At 44.8% G+C, this 19,743-nt stretch overlaps 1 protein-coding gene across 1 annotated transcript in view; it reads right to left on the reverse strand.

Moving 5' to 3' along the window:
- The window catches only part of SOBP (sine oculis binding protein homolog), a 161,413-nt gene that overhangs the window by 20,172 nt on the left and 121,498 nt on the right, over nt 1–19,743 (reverse strand). The window contains exon 6 of the mRNA XM_005883825.2: nt 4–1,112. Coding sequence (XP_005883887.1) covers nt 4–1,112 — 1,109 coding nt within the window. The remainder of the gene's footprint in view (nt 1–3; nt 1,113–19,743) is intronic.

The following is a 19,743-nucleotide window of genomic DNA, read 5'->3' on the forward strand; positions in this document are numbered from 1 at the left end:
GACTGGGAGGAGCCCTGCTTGGAGTCCCGGGGGGATAGGGAGCGCCCGCCGGGCTTGCCTCCGGCCGCCGAGGAGTCGCCAGGGGCGCTCGGAATGAAGTTCTCCCCGTTGCTGGAAAATCCATTGGGGGGCTTGGAATCATTGACGTGAGGGATGGGAATAGGGATGGGGATGGGCACGGGCAGGGGCACGATCACGGGGTATGGCACGAGCAAGGTGGGGGGTGGCACCAGCGGGGCCAGCGACGGCAGCCCGAAATTCATCATCTGGGGCACGGGCATCGGGCCGTTTGGCATCATGCTCACCGGCGGGAAGGGGAGACTGGGCAAGGGCGCGCCCGGGGGCGGCGGGGGCAGCAGGCCCGGGGGGTTCCCAGGCATGGTAGGGGTGCTCGGAGGGTGGATGTGGGGCGACAGCATGGGCCGATGCATGGGACTGGAAGTGGGGCCCAGGTTCCTGGGGCCGCCGGGCGGGGGCCCGATGCCGGGGAGCATGGGGTTGGACAGAGGGCTGTTGGGGTTGGAGGCGTGGTGCGGCGGCCCGCGAATGAAGGGCGGGCGGATCTGCTGCATGATCTGCTGTTCCATGAAGATGGGCAGCGGCACCGGGCCGCGGTTGGTCATCACCATGGGAGGGCTGCGGGGCGGGACGCCCAGGGGAGGCCCGATGCTAGCAGGTGGCTGGACGGAGACAGGAGGGAGGTTGGCAGTCTCGCTGATGGGCATGGACTTGGGCACTGGCGTGGGGATCTTAGTGACGGAGCAGTTGGCAGCGTCAGATGGAGAGACGGTGGTGGACGCGGATGGGCCAGGGCCCTGGCTTTGGCCAGCTGCAGCCACGGGGGAGGGGGCCTTCCTCCGAGCATCTGTTAGAGGAATATTCCAAGAGTCTGGCGTGAGCAGCTGCACGCCGGCGCCTTCTGCTTTATTTTCCAGGGGAGGGTGTAATGCGCTGCACAGCCCAGCTGGAAGGTTGGCCTGTGTCTCTTTGTAGAAAATGTCCATTTTGTACTGATTGAGACATTTTGCACTGCAGAACTGAAGCCTTCTCTCCCCGTCCCCAAAATCCAGATATTCTTTTGTGTGTCTGATGTGCTTACACCAGTCACATACCTACAACACAGTAATAAAAAGAGAGGGTAAGATACGCAATGCCCTTTGCTAGGCGGCGTTTCACGTTTCCCGTACAGGTTCTTTCAAACGTTATCCCAATTTTTCAAACAGGCTGAAAGGGTTTCCTTCCAAAAGGGAAAATTCTCAAAAAGTTTGTAAAGTGATTTCTCCCTGGAAGCCAGAATTGCTTTATTAATATTAACTCTTCAGAATAGCAATTAAAAAAAATTGTGTTTTTCCCTTTAAGGTGGATCTGACAAAAAGGAATACATATACCTGCCCACACATTTTCACTTGTCAAAGACGCTCATTGTAAATGCAAATTTAATAGTTTTGGAGAGAAAGATTCTCCAGAACATTCCGTGGGCTTTGAAATATATAGCCCCTTAACATTCTGCTCATGCAAAGTCACTTTGCACTATTGACTGTGTTCGATAATGCAGTTGGAAAGGGTGCGCTGTGTTAACCAATAACACAAAGCGCCCAGCATCATTATGTCTGCCTTCCAAGGGGAAACTTGGAATTAGTCATGAAGTCTGTGTGAGGTTTAGCTCTTCCCAACCTGTGATGTTGCAGCAAGCTAGAATTATTTTTTGAGCTGTTTGCCCACTCTCTCTCAGTAGTCAGAATTTTTGGTGACATTTCTTGGCATGCAATCTTATTTAACAACTTTTCAAACACCAGAGAACGTTTTCTAAAGTTGTTATGGCTTTTTCCCCTCTTCAAATCTACTCCTGGCAAAAGAAAGGCATCACCAAATTTATTTTAAAGTTGGGCTGCAGAACTAATTAAAGGCTGAGAGCTTTTCCCAATTGGAAATCACTAGACATCAAAGTTCAAAAAATAGTCATTCTCGGCTTCAGAACCCATTACTTTGGAGAAATTATTGTGATTTCATTAACACATTAATTTTGCAACACCATCAGCTCTCACAGATGGCGAAGGCATGATCTACAATTCAAATATGACTCTTGTTTGCACAAATGTCTTCCCTTCATATGGCATTTTAAACAAGAATTAATATGAGTAATCTTGCCATAGCTATAAACAGATAAACAGATGTCAAAATTTTCAATAGTTCTTTCAGTGCCTTACTTTTTTGACTGAACATTACACACACATTTTTTTTCTTTTTCTTGTTCTTTATTTTTTAAATTATTTTCTGAGCACCCAATCAATCCACACAGCAGCAGCAGGATTCTGAAATGCAGTCCAATGGTGAGCCCATTGAATTGAGTCTCTCCTCACTAAAGCCCTGGTTCCAATTTTGTTCTAAATCGGACCCTGCTTTTGTTGAGGAAGATCTGTTGTTCCCTTGCTGTTGTTGTTTTAACTATGATAAATTAATAGCATTAAAAGATAATAAATTTCAATAATGATTGGTCACATCAGCAATGCAAAAACAACATATGCTGCGCATTTGATTACTCATCTCATTTAACTCTCAGCTTTCCTTGACTGTAAACAGTGGCGGCATGCTAGTGTGTGATTGTGGGTGCACACACTCACGGCAGATGTGGGCATGTGAGTGGAAATTCACTCTTTTTCTTCTTACTCCCCCCCCACCACCACCACCACTGATATTTGCAGGTAATATACTTCATGGTGTGAGGTTGAATAAGAAATACTTATTGGCACACAATAGTTTTTTTGTTTGGCCTCATATCAAGTCACTCTTTCAAAATACTTGTTGCCCAAAACAAATGATTTCAATGTTAATATACTCCCATGTCTCACTACAGTGTTTCAGTTTTCTCCAGAATTAAGGGAACTTTTTAAAAAATCATAGTTGAGATGTCTCGTTTACACATAAATACAGAATTGCCTCTGATGAGAAGATGCACAGAATCCGGCAGACTCTCAAAATTATCATCTAGGAGAAGATTAAATAAGCTATAGTGAAAACTTTACACATGTAAGTTATTATTTTTAAGATCTGATATTTTTATAAAGTTAATGTATAATTATATGACATTTAAATTCCAATTTGAAATAAAGCCAATTTTAGGCATCCATCAAAAGCCTAAAATACCAATTTATAAGCTTGAAGTGAAGGATCAAATATGACTTCTTTAATCATGACTAAAAAATATCATCAATGAATTAAACTAATTAAAATGATATGCCAAAATTTCTGGCATATTTCTTTTGGATCTTCTTTTTTAACCATAAGGGGAAAGAGTTTTCTGAAATCCTTAATTGGTTCTTAAATTGCCAGATTGGATTATTTGCCTGCAGAGGATTCCTCTGTTTCCTCAAGCTAAATAAATATTTTCAAGTGGAGTCACAGAAAATAATCTAAATATAACTTAAATGTTCTCCCATCATTTCCTTTACTTTCAATAATTCATTGATGAGTAAAAAATGCTCATACATCTACCCCAATTATCAAATAGGTAGTCTCCACTATAACAAGATTTACAGACATCAAATTTCCAAGCAAAATTCTGTTTCATCAAACTTTCCAGTTAATGAAAAGTCTAATACTTAGCTGCTTGATTTTCTGCGACATCACAAAGTATTTAGGTCATAGTGTGACAGTTTATGACTATCTTGTTTTGGGTAATGTGAGTGTGAATGTGTGCGTATCCTTATTACATTTCCATTCAGAACATTGATCTAAAAATGCAGAAAAGCCATCTTCCTGAGGAAGCAAAAAATTATTAGAGAAAAAACTTGTCACTTAAGAAATAATGAATCAAGTCTGTCTAACAGGACACATCATTTAAGATGAGGTCAATGAATTTATGGCACAAATGGCTATATCATGTGAGGCAATAAAACGCAGTACCATCATTCATTCGACATCTAACTAATGGCACACTTCTAGTAATTAAAGATTTCATCGTAAGAGCCTGAGCTGATTACTTAAGATGTGGTAGTTAGGTGGAAATACATACTGTAGATCTCTTTCTTTAATAAAACAACATTTGCATATCCATGGAATACACAGCACGTGTCTCAAGAACTAGGGTTGTCTGAATTGTGGTGTTATGAGTTATCCTTCCCTCTTTTTCCACAGACGGCTTTTTTTTTTTAAAACGTTGTAAGGCATTTTTTCCTCATTATGTCAAGAAGTACCAAAAATCTTTCAGATATTTTAAGAGATAAAGATTAAGAAGTGCAGAGCTCTACTCCCTGGGCTCTGGGATGGTTTCCGCTAATTCCACGCCGGCTTTGTTTCTGTTGGAATCTGGCTGCTTTGGTTCCACGCTCTCCCTAACAGGTCCCAGATTGGACAGAGCTGAGGCTGAAGCTGTTTAACGATGGCAATCTGGGGACCGAACAATCAGCTCACGCAAGGCCGCTGAGCGAGACAGCTGAAATGCTTCGGATCACAGATACATAATGTATCACCAGGACGACAAAAAGATCACAAAGGAGATAAACAAATGGGTATTCCATTCAACCCCATAACAGCAGTCCTCACAAAGATTACATTCACCTTCCTGGGATGTGTCCAATTCTAAACAACAGAATGAACATTTCCTTTAGTCCATTTAGACTATTTATATTTTGGTGGCTGGCTGCCAGGGTAGTACTTATAAGCTCAGTGGCCTGATGGATTCACTCCTTTCCTGTGAAATAAATGTGTGGCAACCTACACCACTAAACTGCTCCAAAGACACCGCCTCAGCAGAAATATCACTTGCTCTCGATACAAGAAAACTGAAAGGCAGGACTTCTGGTTCCTATAACTCTTTCCATCTTGTATTTCCCCTGGAAAGAAAGAAAGCTATTCATGTTATTTTTATATACACGTCCGAAGTCAAAGCCAAAGTATGCCATAAGGTTACCCACATGGGCACAACATATACATTCTGCTGGGCTTGAGAGAAGATTTGGGTGGCTGGGGGAGGGGACCAGGGTCCCTAATTAACACATTAATCAGCTGTCAGCTGTGAGAGTGAAGTTCATTCTTTAATGGAACCCACCACTGTCTTCTGAGTGGTAATCTGGCATCAGGCACTATTTCATTAAGAAACCCTTTTGCTGAAATCTTCCTTATCTAGGCAAAGACATTTTCAGCAATGGAACAGTAAAAAGACATTAATAATCCTTTGAATGCCATCAACAATTCCAAAAAACAAAACAACACCTTCACATGCTCCTGACTTCCCACAAATATAGGGCTCAGGTAACAGCTCAGAAGATGTAGCTCCTTAAGCAAAATTGTAACTTGCAATAAGATTCTGGTTCCAGACAGTCCAACCTATGAGGGAAGGTGGGGGTGAGGGGGTAAGAGATCAACCAAAAGACTTGTATGCATACATATGAGCATAACCAATGGACACAGACAGTAGGGAGGTGAGGGCATGTGCGGGGGGGTGGGGGAAGCTGGGGAGAGGTCAATGGGGGAAAAGGAGACTTATGTAATACTTTAAACAATAAAAAAATTTTTTTAAAGATGCTGGTTCCTTTGATCTTGGCCTGTTAAAGGTGGCATTGGTCTTGCACACCAGGCCAGCTCAAAGAATCACGAGTTCACCCAAGGGTGAAGCAAAGGAGGATGAAGAGACATGGGTGAGGGTGGTCAGTGCTTTAGAGGATTTGAGGTCTACCCACAGCTGTCGTCACCTTACATGAGTTGAGGGCCTCAGACTGACCCCACCTGAACACTTGCTTCTAGTTTGACCCTGGAGTCCCATGGTCCCACCATCAACTGTTCCCTTGCATTTAGACATTACTTCCATCAGGGCACTTGGGTGGCAAAGGATGCTATGGAAATCACATGCAATCTGGAATCAGAAGATGTGGAGTCCGGACTCCATTATTTATTTACTAGCAGTGAAATCTTATGGAAAGCTCAGCGTCAGTTGCTTCCTCTGTGAATGGAGCTAGTAGTGGTAACAGGTACTGCTTGTGTGTCAGGCATTTACTATATATGTAGTGCGTTTTTTTCAGTCCTTAGCCTGTTTCCCTCATGGTTGCTGATGTCCCAGGAACATCCATATGTTTAAGTTCATTTTACCTTAATGGAAGGATGTCTCTATGGCGGTGTGAGGAGGAAAAGGCAAATCTTCATCCACAGCTTTCCTATGAACCTGCGCTGTTTTGAGACAGAATGGTGCATGCTTCTCCCTGGGCAAGTACACACTGCACCTCACAGACACCAGCCCCTGATGCTGCCTCCTAGGAGACTGTCCCAGAAATAACAGAGGGGCTGTCTGCAGTGACAAGGAACCGTGTCCAGCTGCCCACCGTCCCAGGAGGCTCTATTCAACTCCTGCTGAGCCATCTTCTTTTTCCAAAGCCAGTCAATCTCTAATTCGGGCAAAGGCTGATAAAATAGCACGGCTGCTTGGAAATGAGTGTTAGAACCATTAAAATGAATAATTCCTCTTAGGCTCAACTGCTGTTTGAATAGTGGAAGCCATAAACTGTGCTACTCATGTTTTATTAAAAAATAGAGCTGATGAATGATCTGCTTGACTCATTGCATGGCACAGCCACTGGATCTGTCACACACCTGGAAGACAGGATGACCCAAGCCCTGAATGGCAGAATGCGGAGGAGGAGGAGCCTCCATGGAGGGGAGAGGGTGCATCAAAACCTGATGGGGGACCAAGCCCACCATTTAGGTTAGCATCCCTATTCCAAGTCTCCTTGCAAAACTGGATTAGAGAGTGTAGGAAGGAAAAAGATGAACTAACTATAGATATGCAAAGCCATGAAGAAATCAGGGAGGGATTTAGAACCACCAGGGCTATTGTCCTTTTTTAAGAAGAAAAAAAAAGAGCAATTTCATGGAGAATTTCATTTTACCAATAAGTTTTCTGCTGGCTTAGATTCCAACATGATGATGTTTGCTACATGATTCTTTTTAAGGGTCTTATTTGTTTGTTTGTTTCTTTTCTTTCTTTCTTTCTTTTTTTTTTTTTTTTTTTTTTTGCTTTGTAGTTTGAGAGTCTCTCTTTTTCTCTCCTCTCTCCTCAAATGGGATTGGGAACTCAAGGAGAGGCTAGTGAGCACCTTTGTCAGAACTGAAAATCTCATAAGAAAACTGCCCTGTAGGAACCTTATACTGTGACTCAAGTTCTACTTATAAGTTTTAAGCTGGATTTCAGAAATCTTGGCCCCGGTCACTGGGGCAGATCCTTCCCTTTCGCATGTGCCATGCAAAGGCAGAGCAGAGATGGACTTGGCTTTTTTGGATCTCAATGAGCACTGACAAACGGCTCATTACTGACCCAAGTTTCTGTATCTACAGCCAAAGCAAACACGGAATCCTGGCCTATATTCAGTGACCACAGGTCCATCCTCACAGCTAAACATGATTCCGAAGGTGATTTTTCCCTTTGGTTTGACGTATTAGGTTGCCTAAGAACATGAGTATATCATCACAAAACTCTCTGCTTTAAGCTGGACAAGGACAACTTACCTCTTCCTGGCACAAGTTATCCAGATGGAAAGTGAAAAAGTCAAACATCGGAAAATCTGGTCTACCTGGTGCCAAATGTCAGCCTCTCTGTTTTCCATTTATTTGGCCCTGAGAGGACACAGAAATAGCCCAAGACATCTCAGAGCAATGACATCCAGGCCTGGAGGTACCTCAGAGATCATCTAGTCCAGCGGTCGCCAACCGGTGCCTGTGGACCACTGGTGGTCCGTGAGGTCCGAAAGGTTGGTGATCGCTGGTTTAAGGAAACCTTTGGAGCAGCGGTCGCCAACCGGAGTCTAGTCCACTCCTTCAGCCTCCAGCTCCTGGTGGGCCAGGTGCTTAATCACTCTGAGCCTCAGGTGCTCAGCTGTGAAGTGAAATCATCAACAGTGACAGCACTGCCTGGAAACATGTGCGGAAGAAATAACCAGCAGGTAATTGCAGTCATGGACAGCATGCCATGCAAAAGCAGAGAGCGACATCCTACCCCATCTCCCATTGCCATGCCCTGTGACTCCATTTTCTCTCCTTTTTTTTCTTAATCAACTCCAGATACTATAACTATGACCTGCTCTGGAAACCTGCCATCACATAATCCAATTTATTCATTCATAAGTGAACATTTACTGAGGACCCACCATGTGTCAGGCACTGGGCTAGGAACCGGGGATATGAGTTAAGAAACATCACCTGAATTCATACAGCTTATTTTTTTTGTTTTTATTTAACCATCTGCACATTTTTGTGTTGTTCTTATTTAATCATCTTTGCTTCAAAGTGAAGCTTAGGGAAAAACTGATCTCCTATTTGTAATGTTTTTACTTATTTAGAAATGAGTGCTGAGATGTGCTCAGAAAGGCACTGGCCTGGGACCCAGTGCAGGAAAGACTCAGAATCTGTCTATTGACAGTCATGGGAGAAATTTGCACACACCTCCTGCCCCCAGAAGTACTCCACGCTCCCCATCAACAGACTTGTTCTACAGGTTAAAATTCAACTAAGTTTTTAACTAAAAAATAGTCAATATTTTACTCTCTCAACGTTGAACTCCCCTTTGTTCTTCTAACCCAACACTATGACTCTGTTTTTCAAATGCACACCTGAATTTTTTTCAGATTTTGTATTTACCGTGTTCATTGTAACTCTCCTTGTTTTCAAAATATATGTTTGGATTTCTTTTCAAATGTGCCTTTGATCTCATTTATCCCTACTCTCTCTGTTTCCTAAACGCACACTTGAGTGGTTGAAGTTCCATTATTTGTGACTAGAAGAGCCTCTTCTCTACCTGACAAAGCTGGGGGGAGGGACCATGGGTTGTACTTGAGTAGAAAGGGAGACCCATCAAATTGATGCGTTAAAAGTGAAGTGTGCTAGTTACCTGGCTTCTATCTGCAGTTGTTCACCCCATCCATTCCTTCCCTCACGCAGACTTTGTAGAAAATGGCAAAAATCATAATTCAAAACCTGCGGCTTTAGTTAAACAACACAGCTAGTCACATATCAATGATGGGAATTTGGGGAAGGACTGCAGTTATTCTCTGCGACCCCGGAAGCAGTCCTTTCCCCTTGGGGGTTTTATTTGGATCTGCCTCCCAGCCTCCTCACCCACCTTGGCATCGGCGATAGGCGGCACCTCTGCAATGCCATAATACTAACTAAGGCTGTGTGTGTGCAGGTGGTCCGGGTCCAGGCCACTGCTGGGCAGCATTAACAGCCTCTCTGGCAACCCTGCATCTCAGCTCCCTCTCCGCAGCTTCTCGAAGGCTTGCAGCTCCTGGTGACCTCTCATTCACTTACCAACTATGTACATACGGATTGCTTGGAACCTACCAGGCACCCGGCTAAGGGCTTTAGTTGCAATGCCTCATTCAATCCTCTTTTAACATCCTCTTGCATATTTCTCTGCTCCCTGGGTGAACCAGCTCCTGCCTGTGGATGGCCAGGACTAACCCACTTGCGCCCATCTTTGACCAGTCTTCAGATCTCTCCAGGGCCTGTTGTTTTATATTTAATTTCTATGTCAGCTCTAGTCTATCTAGATATCACTTCCCCTCCAAGTCTCAGTGGTATCTCTGAGATGGTTTTCATCTTTTTATGCCCACAGTGCAGGGTAACTTGGCCCTTCCCACTCCCTGCATTGGTAGGGAGATGTCAGAAGCCATTTGTTTATTCCTGCTCATGACTTTGTTTACTCTTGAGAAGGATTGGCCCTGTCGTCACTACACATCTCTCCCTGGGTCATGCCTGCTGTTTTCATTGTGTCCAGTTTTACAAGTTTCCTGAATAGCTTTGGCCTCTCTTCCGCACCTCACAATTGAAAGATTTCTTGATTAGAACCTTAAATCTCTAAATACATTCTTTCGGATTGTCAATCGATGCCTGGGCTTTGGCTCTTTACTTGGGAAGCAGCATGGTTTGGTGAGGAAAGAGGCGGGCTAGGAAGCAGAAACTCAAGTCTCGCCTACCCTGCAACCTGGGGTCCTGTTTCTGTGCCCCCAGAGTCTCTGCTAACCTCAAGATCTACTGCGATGCCCTAACAGGTTTGGCTCAGTGGATAGAGCATCGGCCTGCGGACTGAAGGGTCCCAGGTTCAATTCTGGTCAAGGGGATGTACCTTGGTTTCGGGCACATACCCAGTAGGGGGGTGTGCAGGAGGCAGCTGATGGATGTTTCTCTCTCATTGATGTTTTTAACTCTCTATTCCTCTCCCTTCCTCTCTGCAAAAAGTTAATAAAATATATTTTTTTAAAAAGATCTATTGTGATGATCAAAACAAATAGTGAAAATGGAAGCACTCTGAAAAACAGAAAGTGTCATGTAAATATAGATATTTTAATTTTATTATTATAAATACATAAAATATCATTCAGATATTTTTTAAAATCAGCCAACTGGTCCGCCTACACTCTACTCTTATTTACCCATCATTCTTCTATTAAATCTCAGTTGTAAAAAACAAAGAGAAATTCCGCTACTATGAATTTTCTTATGATGTGTACTTCCAAGTAAAAAGCATACCACAAAAATAAAACCCAGAAACCCAAATCAACAAAACCTTGGGCCCCAAATTCTCCACTGTGTTCCTAATGGCTTGTGGAGTGTTTGACAGCAACATAATTGCAATAATGAGGAGGCTTGCAGGCCAGGTTGTGGTCTTAAGCTCATGGGTGTTTTAGCCCTAGGCTCAGCTTCAGGCCAGCACCAGTCACCCAGGCCAGAATCACCAATGGAATCCTTTATGCTCAGTTGTGTGCAAATATGACATTTATGGCATCTGGTGCACAATACTGCAAATTTAAAAGGCCCAGAGTGCTGGGGTCACAAACTTTGGGAAATGAAATAATTTAGGTTGCCTATTATCTTGTCTTTTTAGTTAATTAAACCATGTGTGAGAATGCCCACCTGGTGATAGTTTCTTAAGTATCTAGGGGGGAGATACCGGACTACTTCTGATTTTGGATCTACATGTTGGTTCCTTTGTCTCTGAAAAGCTTCCTGAATGTTTGTGAACTGCTGGTTTGCCTGGTTCTCTTCCATCTTTGTTCTATGAATTTAGCCATCCTGCTGGGATAAATACCTGGTTGGAAGCCAACAGTCCACTAATGCTAGATTCTCCACTGAGCATCCCTCTTACAACTCCATCCTCATAAGCAAAGCCTGGGTCAGCTCAGCCCAATTGCCCCATTCAGGCTGAATATCTGAAGTGCTCAATGGTGTGAAGCGAGACAACCTGTATATATTTAAAGACAACTGTTATTTATATAACTCCTTTCTTCCAGTAAATTCAAATAGCTCAATAGACGTGATCACAATACCACTCACCAGAAGTCTGTAAAAAAGACAGCCAGATAACATACCTTATTTTAGAGATAAGTAAATTCAGACTAGCAACAATTATATATCAATTCTCGGCATTTGGGTAAAAGCCCCCATCTCTTAGCCTCTGTGAAACTAACCTTATCATTATTTGTTCTACTCTGAAGAAGGAAACACATGGGGAAGTATACTTTCCACCTGACCGACTATACCACTGGGTGAAAAGAGAAATGTCTGACAGAGTAGCCTAATCCGAACAGCCTGTGCAGTGGGCCTAAGCTCCAGTAAGATACGAAAGAAAGGCATGGTTGGAGGGTGATCCAGGTATGTGAGGTGGGGCCTCTCTTCTAGTGCTCAATATCTAAGAGTGAAGTAACAGGCATAGGGAGTATATTCTGCTTTATCAAGGCATGCCCTTGGTCCAGACTGGCATGTGCAGAAGTGGGAGGAACAGAAAAGGGAAGAGAGAGGAGGAGGAAAAGAACGGTGTACAACTACCTTTGTATCAGCACAGAACCCATCAGATGCTGCGAGCCTGCCCTGGCCACAGCCCCGCTGCTTCCCTGGCCATGGTTGCCTGGACCCAAAGACATCTCAAGACCTTGGTGTGGCTCTGCCTAACGGGGTACAGAGTAATTTAACAAACCAATAGCAATTTCTTCTTAGGGGAGTTGGGAATCAAAGTGACTCCAAGAGACTAAGTCGTGGTGGGGATAGTGGTGGTGGAATGAAGCCAGAGGACCACAGAGGACAGGGAGTAAGCAGAAGCCATGGGGTAGCAGAGGGCCTGAGGGGCAGGAGTAGAAGTCAAGTGGCAGGGAGTTTCAAATCCTTACAGGCCATGTGCTAAAGCAGGGAGCAATGATGCCTACTCCTGGGGGCAGTAAGAGAGTCGGTTGCCTGGTTGGTAGTTCTGTGGGACCATTTCTGCGGCCAGAACAGTCGCCTGTGCTGCATGAGGATGGGCAGCAAAGGCTATTCCATGACGTGTATTCCCTTTGGCTTTATACCAAGTCTCCACAACTTTAGAAAAGCCAAGGATCTAACCCAGCTTTATACCCTTTCTCCGGTTTAATTCTTACCATGACCCTTCCAGGTATTGCTCTCTATTAAGAGGTGAGGAAAATCTAGGAAGGTACAGTGACTTCTAGGTCCTGCATAATCCCCCTTGGGACACATAACTATTGTGCACCCTGCTACCGGCGTGGGGTGCCCAGGGCTGGGGTGGGCCATCTGACACCCAAGGGTTGGGAGCAGTGTTTTCTGCAGGTTCAGAAGCAGGAAGTTGACAGCAGGACAGGCCTCTTACATACACCTATCCACACCACACTGTTTCTGAAGGTCACCCAGAAAGGAAATGTGGCCGCTACGTCAGGGCTTCCCATTCCTAACCCACTGCACTGCCCCTGCTCAAGGACGGCACTTACCCCAGCCCTCTGTCGCCTAAAGGGTGCTCTGAAAAACACTCGTCCCACCAATGTTCTGCCCTGAGAAAAGGGCTAGTGGGCAAATGCGCCTGGGAAAAGGGGCATCGCCTGTTTCATTTGGAGATTCTCAAGGCGCGTTGCCATGTTTAAGCCTCTGAGAAGCTCTGCAGAAAAGAACATGTTTAACTGCATTAACCCAGCATTTCCTCAACTTTCCAAACACGGAACCCCTCTTCTCGTGGGAGCCTGTAGAAAAACACTTTGGAAATGTTACTTTAATGATCTGGATGGGAACCTAGGCCTGGGTCCCACGGAACTTTGTTTGTTTGTTTTTTGTTAATCCTCACCTGAGGATATTTTTCCCATGGATTTTTAGAGAGAGCGGAAGGGGGTGAGGGAGAGAGACAGAGAGAGAGAGAGAGAGGAGCACTCATGCAAGAGAGACACATCGATTGGTTACCTCCCACATGCACCTGTACTGGGCCAGGCATCCATCCTGTAACCCAGGTATATGCCCTTGACCGGGAATGGGACCCGCGACCTTTCAGTGCACAAGCTGCTGCACTAACCACTTAGCACACCGCCAGGGCTCCCCTGGAACTCCTACACCCCAGCACACAGTCTTGCACATGATAAGGGTTCCACATGCAGCTGCTGGTTGTTGACCGAATTGTACGCAAGGTGGAGGTGATTCTATTTACCCTCTGCGTCTCAGTAGGCTCTGTCCTGCAAGGAATCAAGGTTACCCACCCCCCTGCAGCACTTTCCTCAGCCCTGCAGCTCCACCCCCACCTCTCCTCAGCTTCCTGTGCTCACCGAGCCCTAGACCCTATTACATTTCATCCTGTGGTTTCAGCTTCTGCAGTCACTACAAACTCAATTTCTGTCCTCCCAGTTCTAGTTACCCCACACAGCCCAGCAGGCTGTCATAAATACCGTTACCTAGTGTGTGACCTTCCAAACCCCGAGCCCTGCCGAGAGCATTTTAGGTCACACCACTGCATGTTCTGCATTACAGATGAGTTCTTGAGCATCTCATGAGAAATGAGCTGCCACATGGAGGGGCAAACCCTTAACGCACAACCAATGGCATGTCCATAGTTTTATATTCATACACAAAGGACACTCCTTACCTGCCATACTGAATAAAAATATAAATTCAAGAGATACTGCCTCAACCCATCGTGCTGGCACACTGATTTTGAAATAGATTCAATTGGTCTTTGTGGGTTTATTCTACTCTGAGTCACACCAATCATTTTATCTCTTCCTTTGACCGTTCTCTGCCACAGGCCTCTGGGCGAATTCACCCTTATCAAGAGCGAGGTGCACTTGTGTCCTACAGGGCCAGGAGAACTGTGGTCTCACAGGAAAATCAGCGATTAAGTATCCCTGGACTGAGTAAAGCCTTCTAATCAGACACCTGCGTCCTGTAACACATACTTCTCGGCCTCGATAAACTCAGTGGTAGCATGAATATCCTCATACTGTGATTTCTACCAGGTAACCTAACTCTCCCAAGTCCCACCACTTGGAAGTAACTCAAATTCTTTTCTAAGTCCTGTTAACAATATACAGTCACTTTACCCATCAATTTGACTAAAAAAGAGTTGCAACAATTGTCTAATGAGAAAGTATAACACTACCTAAGCTGACCATTTCTATGCTACTAGAAAGTCCCGGTGCTGTGATGGTCACCATGAGCCATGGCGTGAGCAGGCTCGCTGGCTAATTGAGCTTTTTGCTGTGCACCAGTGAGATGTGAGTTTGGATTCAAATTCCATTACGGGTTTTTAATAATTAAACGTTACACGTTTGGAACCTCATTCTCCTGTATTACTTTTTAAATATTAATCTATTTGCATCAGCTGGACTTCCTGCAGCTCGACATGCAGTAAACGGGAGTCACACTGAGACAGACAACTGTGTTGGGAGCTGAAGACACGTCTGCTGTTCAGTCACAGTAAGTGCGACGCTAACCCAACCCTGTACCCACATCCCCCCACCTCTTTTCAACACACACCTGCCTGGTTGTTACAGTGACTTTTTAAATTAGCAAGAATCCAAGTTCGTCTGCGCTGGAGAGTTTCACGGTGCCCCTGGAGATCTCTGGGGTGGGGAGCGCAGCCCTCTTCAGAAGCAGGGGTAGGAAATGGATGAGGAGGGCATGTGAGCGGTTCCTTGGATGCTACCCCACACTGTGATGAGACTCCAGCATAAAATTTCAAAAACAGGAGCGCACAGAGAAACCTCATTAGGAGCTCTCCCTGCCTCCACAGTGCCCTCAGGCCAGTACGATTTCTCCTCAGGAGCCCAGCAGCCACCCTCCTGGGCGAACACTGCTGCTTTGCTTGTGTCCTTCCCTCTCCTTTCATCATCCCTGTCAGCCGCTCCGGAGCCTCTCTCTGCTACTGAGAGTCTAACTCTCAGCCGTCCTCTCCCGGCTCAAACACAGGACCCCCGAGGACAGAGAGAGTCCTCCCCAAAAGCCTGAATGCAATGAGGTCCGACTTCAAAGACTCTGAAATTCTAAGCCAGGCAGGACCGTCTAGGGCCGTATAAATGCAAGGGCGGGAGCGCCAAGGCCGCAGTGTCGCTGCTCTGGCGATGGTGGCCCCAGTCAGAGGAATCATGAGACCCGTGTGCGCTGGGCCCTCACAGAGCGCGCCACACAACAGTTTCCAATTTGGTTTCGATGTAAGAATTATATTCCCTTTTAAGACAAAGCTAGCAGCACAGACCAGCCATGGTTTGTTTTAAAGAGTAAAACACCATTTTACTCAATAAAAAAGGATGTAGGAGTCAAAGTGGAAAATTACGTGGGAGCTGCCCTTGTAATAGAAAAAGAGCCTCCAGCTGCCCAGCTCTGTGACCACAGAGGAAGCGGAGAGCAACGACACGCCAGAGGGATTAAACGTAAAATCTCTACCAAATGTCAGCACACCTTTCAATTGCTTTACCTGCCAATGCTATCAAGTGGCTCATGCAAAACACCTAAATGCAAATGTCTCTAATTAAATCTCAGAAGGAAACCTGGGCTCAGTGCAGCCTCCAGGCAATGCATGGTGCCCAGCACTGCTGGCCCCGGAAGGCTGCAAGTCCTACAATAGTGGCTGGAGGCGCCCAGAGGCCAGGTCCACCTTGGAAGAGTTGTCCGTACTGGACTGTGGAAAGGATAAGTACTAGTAGATTCTGTGCACATCGGGGAAATGCTCCAGAGGAAAAGAAAAACCGGGGGCTTATCGAGAGGTCCGCAATGGTGGAGGCTTCCGTCTTCCTCAACCAGCAGTGCTCAGTGCTGCCGGTAACAGGGATCTCCTTCAAACCCAATGGTTCTGCCTGGCAGCGTGGCTCCGTGGTTGAGCATCAGTCTGTGAACCAAGAGGTCATGGTTTGATTCCCGGTCAAAGCACATGTCCAGGTTGAAGGCTCGGTCCCAAGTCGGGGGGTTGCAGGAGGCAGCTAATCAATGATTCACTCTCATCATGGATGTTTCTATCTCTCTCTCTCCCTTCCTCTCTGATATCAATAAAATATATATTAAAAAAAACAGAAAACAATGGTTCAAGACCCTTGCCCACCAATCACAGGAACAGATGGAATTGGCCTCCCCTTCCTGCCTTTTGGAGGCAGAACTAACAAGCAAGTGGGGAAGTCAGCCCAGATTCCCTCCAGAATTTTCCTCTGATTCTCACATTCAAATTTTTTTCTTTTGGGAACACACCATCCTTTTAATAACTCCTGGTTTTAAGAAGAGCAAGCACTTGCTATTGGTAGATAGTCATTCAGAAGGGGATCACCCGCTGAGCTTTTCATGTTTATAAGAAAGACTAGAGGGAAGCAGTGAAAGCGAAGGCTCTCCATTCGCCGCCTTATCCCCAGAGGCTCCAGTTTCTTCAAGATTCGCTCAGCCTTTATCCCTCTGATTTTCAACCCACTTGGAAAATACGGAACAGCATTCCCTAGAAAATGTCTAAAAGCTTCACAAATCTATTGGTTGGAAGTACCCCACTAATATTCAATCTAAATCTTTCTTTGCTTAATTTCACTCCATTACTCCTACCCTAATTATACCCTTTGTCTCGAACTAAATAAAATCCTTCCATCCTCGGTGTTTACATCCTTCAGATGTCTGAAGACCATGATCATGCCAACCACCCAAGTCCTCAGCCCTCACTAATGTGAGCCGAATGCAATAGAAAGAATGACACACACAGTCCCTGCGCATGCCTCGGGCTCCAGCTGGATCTTTCCTGCTTTGCTGTCTCCCAAGATCCTTACCCATGGAGTGGCTCCAGTTGAGTTTTTTAATTATTAGCTTAAAAAGGGAAATGCCAATAGGTCAGAGCAGTGCACGGTTATCAGAAGACTCAAGCTGATGCTCCCCTACAACAATTTGTAAACAGGAGATGAAATCCCCAAAGAATAATAACTCTATTTCAGAAATTTCCAACAGTAATGCTGAGTGATGTTTTTCAGAAAGAGGGACAGCCGAAACCGGTTTGGCTCAGTGGATAGAGCGTCGGCCTGCGGACCGAAAGGTCCCAGGTTCGATTCCGGTCAGGGGCATGTACTTGGGTTGCGGGCACATCCCCAGTGGGGGGTGTGCAGGAGGCAGCTGATCGATGTTTCTCTCTCATCGATGTTTCTAACTCTCTATCTCTTTCCCTTCCTCTCTGTAAAAAATCAATAAAATATATTAAAAAAAAAAAAAAGAAAGAGGGACATACTTTGAGAGTGAAAATAATAGATCAATATCAAATTCCCATTTGATACTGGTTTTGCATTCAGCATATAATAATTTGGCAACTTTTTCAAGTTCAAGGTCATAATGCCTTGGAGTTGAACTGGTACCAAGGAGTCATTTCATCCCACCTTCCATTTGGTAGCCCTACTACAATATGCTTGGCTGGTCATCTCACTCACAAGGCTGCCCATCCTATGCTTGATAGCAACCCTTTCTGGTACTGAGAAGAGATCTGCCTTCCTGCAGCCCCTACCCATTGGCCTGGTCCTCTCCCTCGCGGCCACCCAGCATGACTGTATTCTCTTCTACATGGTCACCCTTCATATACCTGACAATGGGGATATTGGCTCTTTCATCCTCAGACACTCCCCTTGTCCGTAAGGCATCATGACTTCCAGACCATCATCATCTAGGCTGCCTCAATCTCACCTCCATTTTATTCGCAATATTTGTGTGACACATCAGGTGAAACACACCTTCTGAACCTGCCCTCCAGGGATTCTGAGAGCTGAACTTGCAGACTATTCCGTAGGATTTTGCAGTTGCTGGAAAGGTCTCCCCTCCTCTTCCTCAAGTATAACATTCTACTGTTAGAGATTTACTTCTTTAGGCTAAAAATGTCTAGGAGTCCTCTGTTAAAAATCTAAGTATCACCTAAGGGGTAATATTTAAAATCACTAGCAGCCAGTATGAATAGATTTATTCAACAACTTTAGACTGAGACATGAATTCTAATCCTGACTTTTCATTTTCTAGCTGTGCAGCCACAAGCAAGGTATTTAAGCTCCTTGAAGAGGAAGGAGTTAATTAGTTAAGAATAAGGTGTTGGGACTTGTAAATGCTTAAGACAATAATCATCAAACATTTCCAACTATCTCTGAACTTACAGAAAAAAAAATTTTCTTTCTTTGTTTTCTTCCCACTGGCTACCATTACAATGCTCAAAAGAACAAAAACAACCCCAATTTCCATAGTAAAAACTAGAGTGGGTCTTTGTTATAGCTAATATCCAGGTAGTCGTATAGTGACAAAACATCTGGGTGAAACTCCACTCAACAACAACCAAATGGGCATGCGTTTTTAATAAATGTTTTTCTGCCATCCCTTTGAAATACTTTAAAAAATATTTTTATTGATTCCTTAGAGAGAAGCAGGGAGAGGGAAAGAGACTGAGAAACATTGATGTGAGAGTGAAACATCAATCGGCTGCTTTCTGCACATCCCCACTATTGGGGATGGAGCCCCAAACCAGACATGTACCCTGACCAGGAATTGAACTGGCAACTTTTCAGTGCACAGGACGATACCCAACCAACTGAGGCACACCCAGCAGGGCCCTTTGAAATATTTTAAGGTATCACTCATGAAACAAAGTCAAAGAGAACCCCCATTCTGGATAGACATTTTTCTTCTAGAATTAGTCTTAGAAGGATCTTGAGAAACTCTAAATATTCATCTCTGAGATGTGAGTGTCCACAGCCTTGACCGCTGGCTGGGATGGACAAAGCTACAGTAGGGCACACAGCCTGCACTGAGTGTTCTGGGTTCCTACATAAAGACAGCTCTGGAGCTCTGGAGCTCTGGGCCAGGGCTTCTGATTATCAAGCCTACACCAGAATCACCCAGGGAGCTGGTTAAAATGCCAATTCCAGATATCTGAACACCAATGTTCATTGCAGCATTAGTCACAATAGCCAAAGGGTGGAAACAACCTAAGTATCCATCAACAGATAGATGGATCAACAAAACATGGCATGTCCATGCAATGAAATATATTATTCAGCCATAAAAAGGAATGAAGCACTGACACATACGACAACATGAAGCCTGAAAACATTATGCTAAGTGAAAGAAGCCAGACACAGAAGGCCACATACTGTATGATTCCATTCATATGAAAGATCTAGAAGAGGAAAATTTATAGAGACAGAAAATAGATTAGAGATTAACAAGGGCTGGGGAAAGAAGGGGTGAGGAGATACTGCTTAATGATTACAGAGTTTCTCTTTTGGGTGATGAAAAAGTTTTAGAAACAGATAGTGGTGATGACTAGACAACATTGAGAATAATACCACTGATTTTTACACTTAATGTGGTTAAAATAGCTAATGTTATGTTGCATATATTTTACCACAATATTAAAAACTAGAGGCCCCTCTGGGTGGCCTGCAGGGATCGAGCCGAAACCTGCAATCCTGTGCAGCCTGCAGCTCCTACCTGCCGCTCCTGCTCATCCCAGCCCCACTGTGCCTGCCGCGG

Source organism: Myotis brandtii, unplaced genomic scaffold, assembly GCF_000412655.1.
Source record: "Myotis brandtii unplaced genomic scaffold, ASM41265v1 scaffold8, whole genome shotgun sequence".
In the NCBI taxonomy this organism is placed as follows: Eukaryota; Metazoa; Chordata; class Mammalia; order Chiroptera; family Vespertilionidae; genus Myotis; species Myotis brandtii.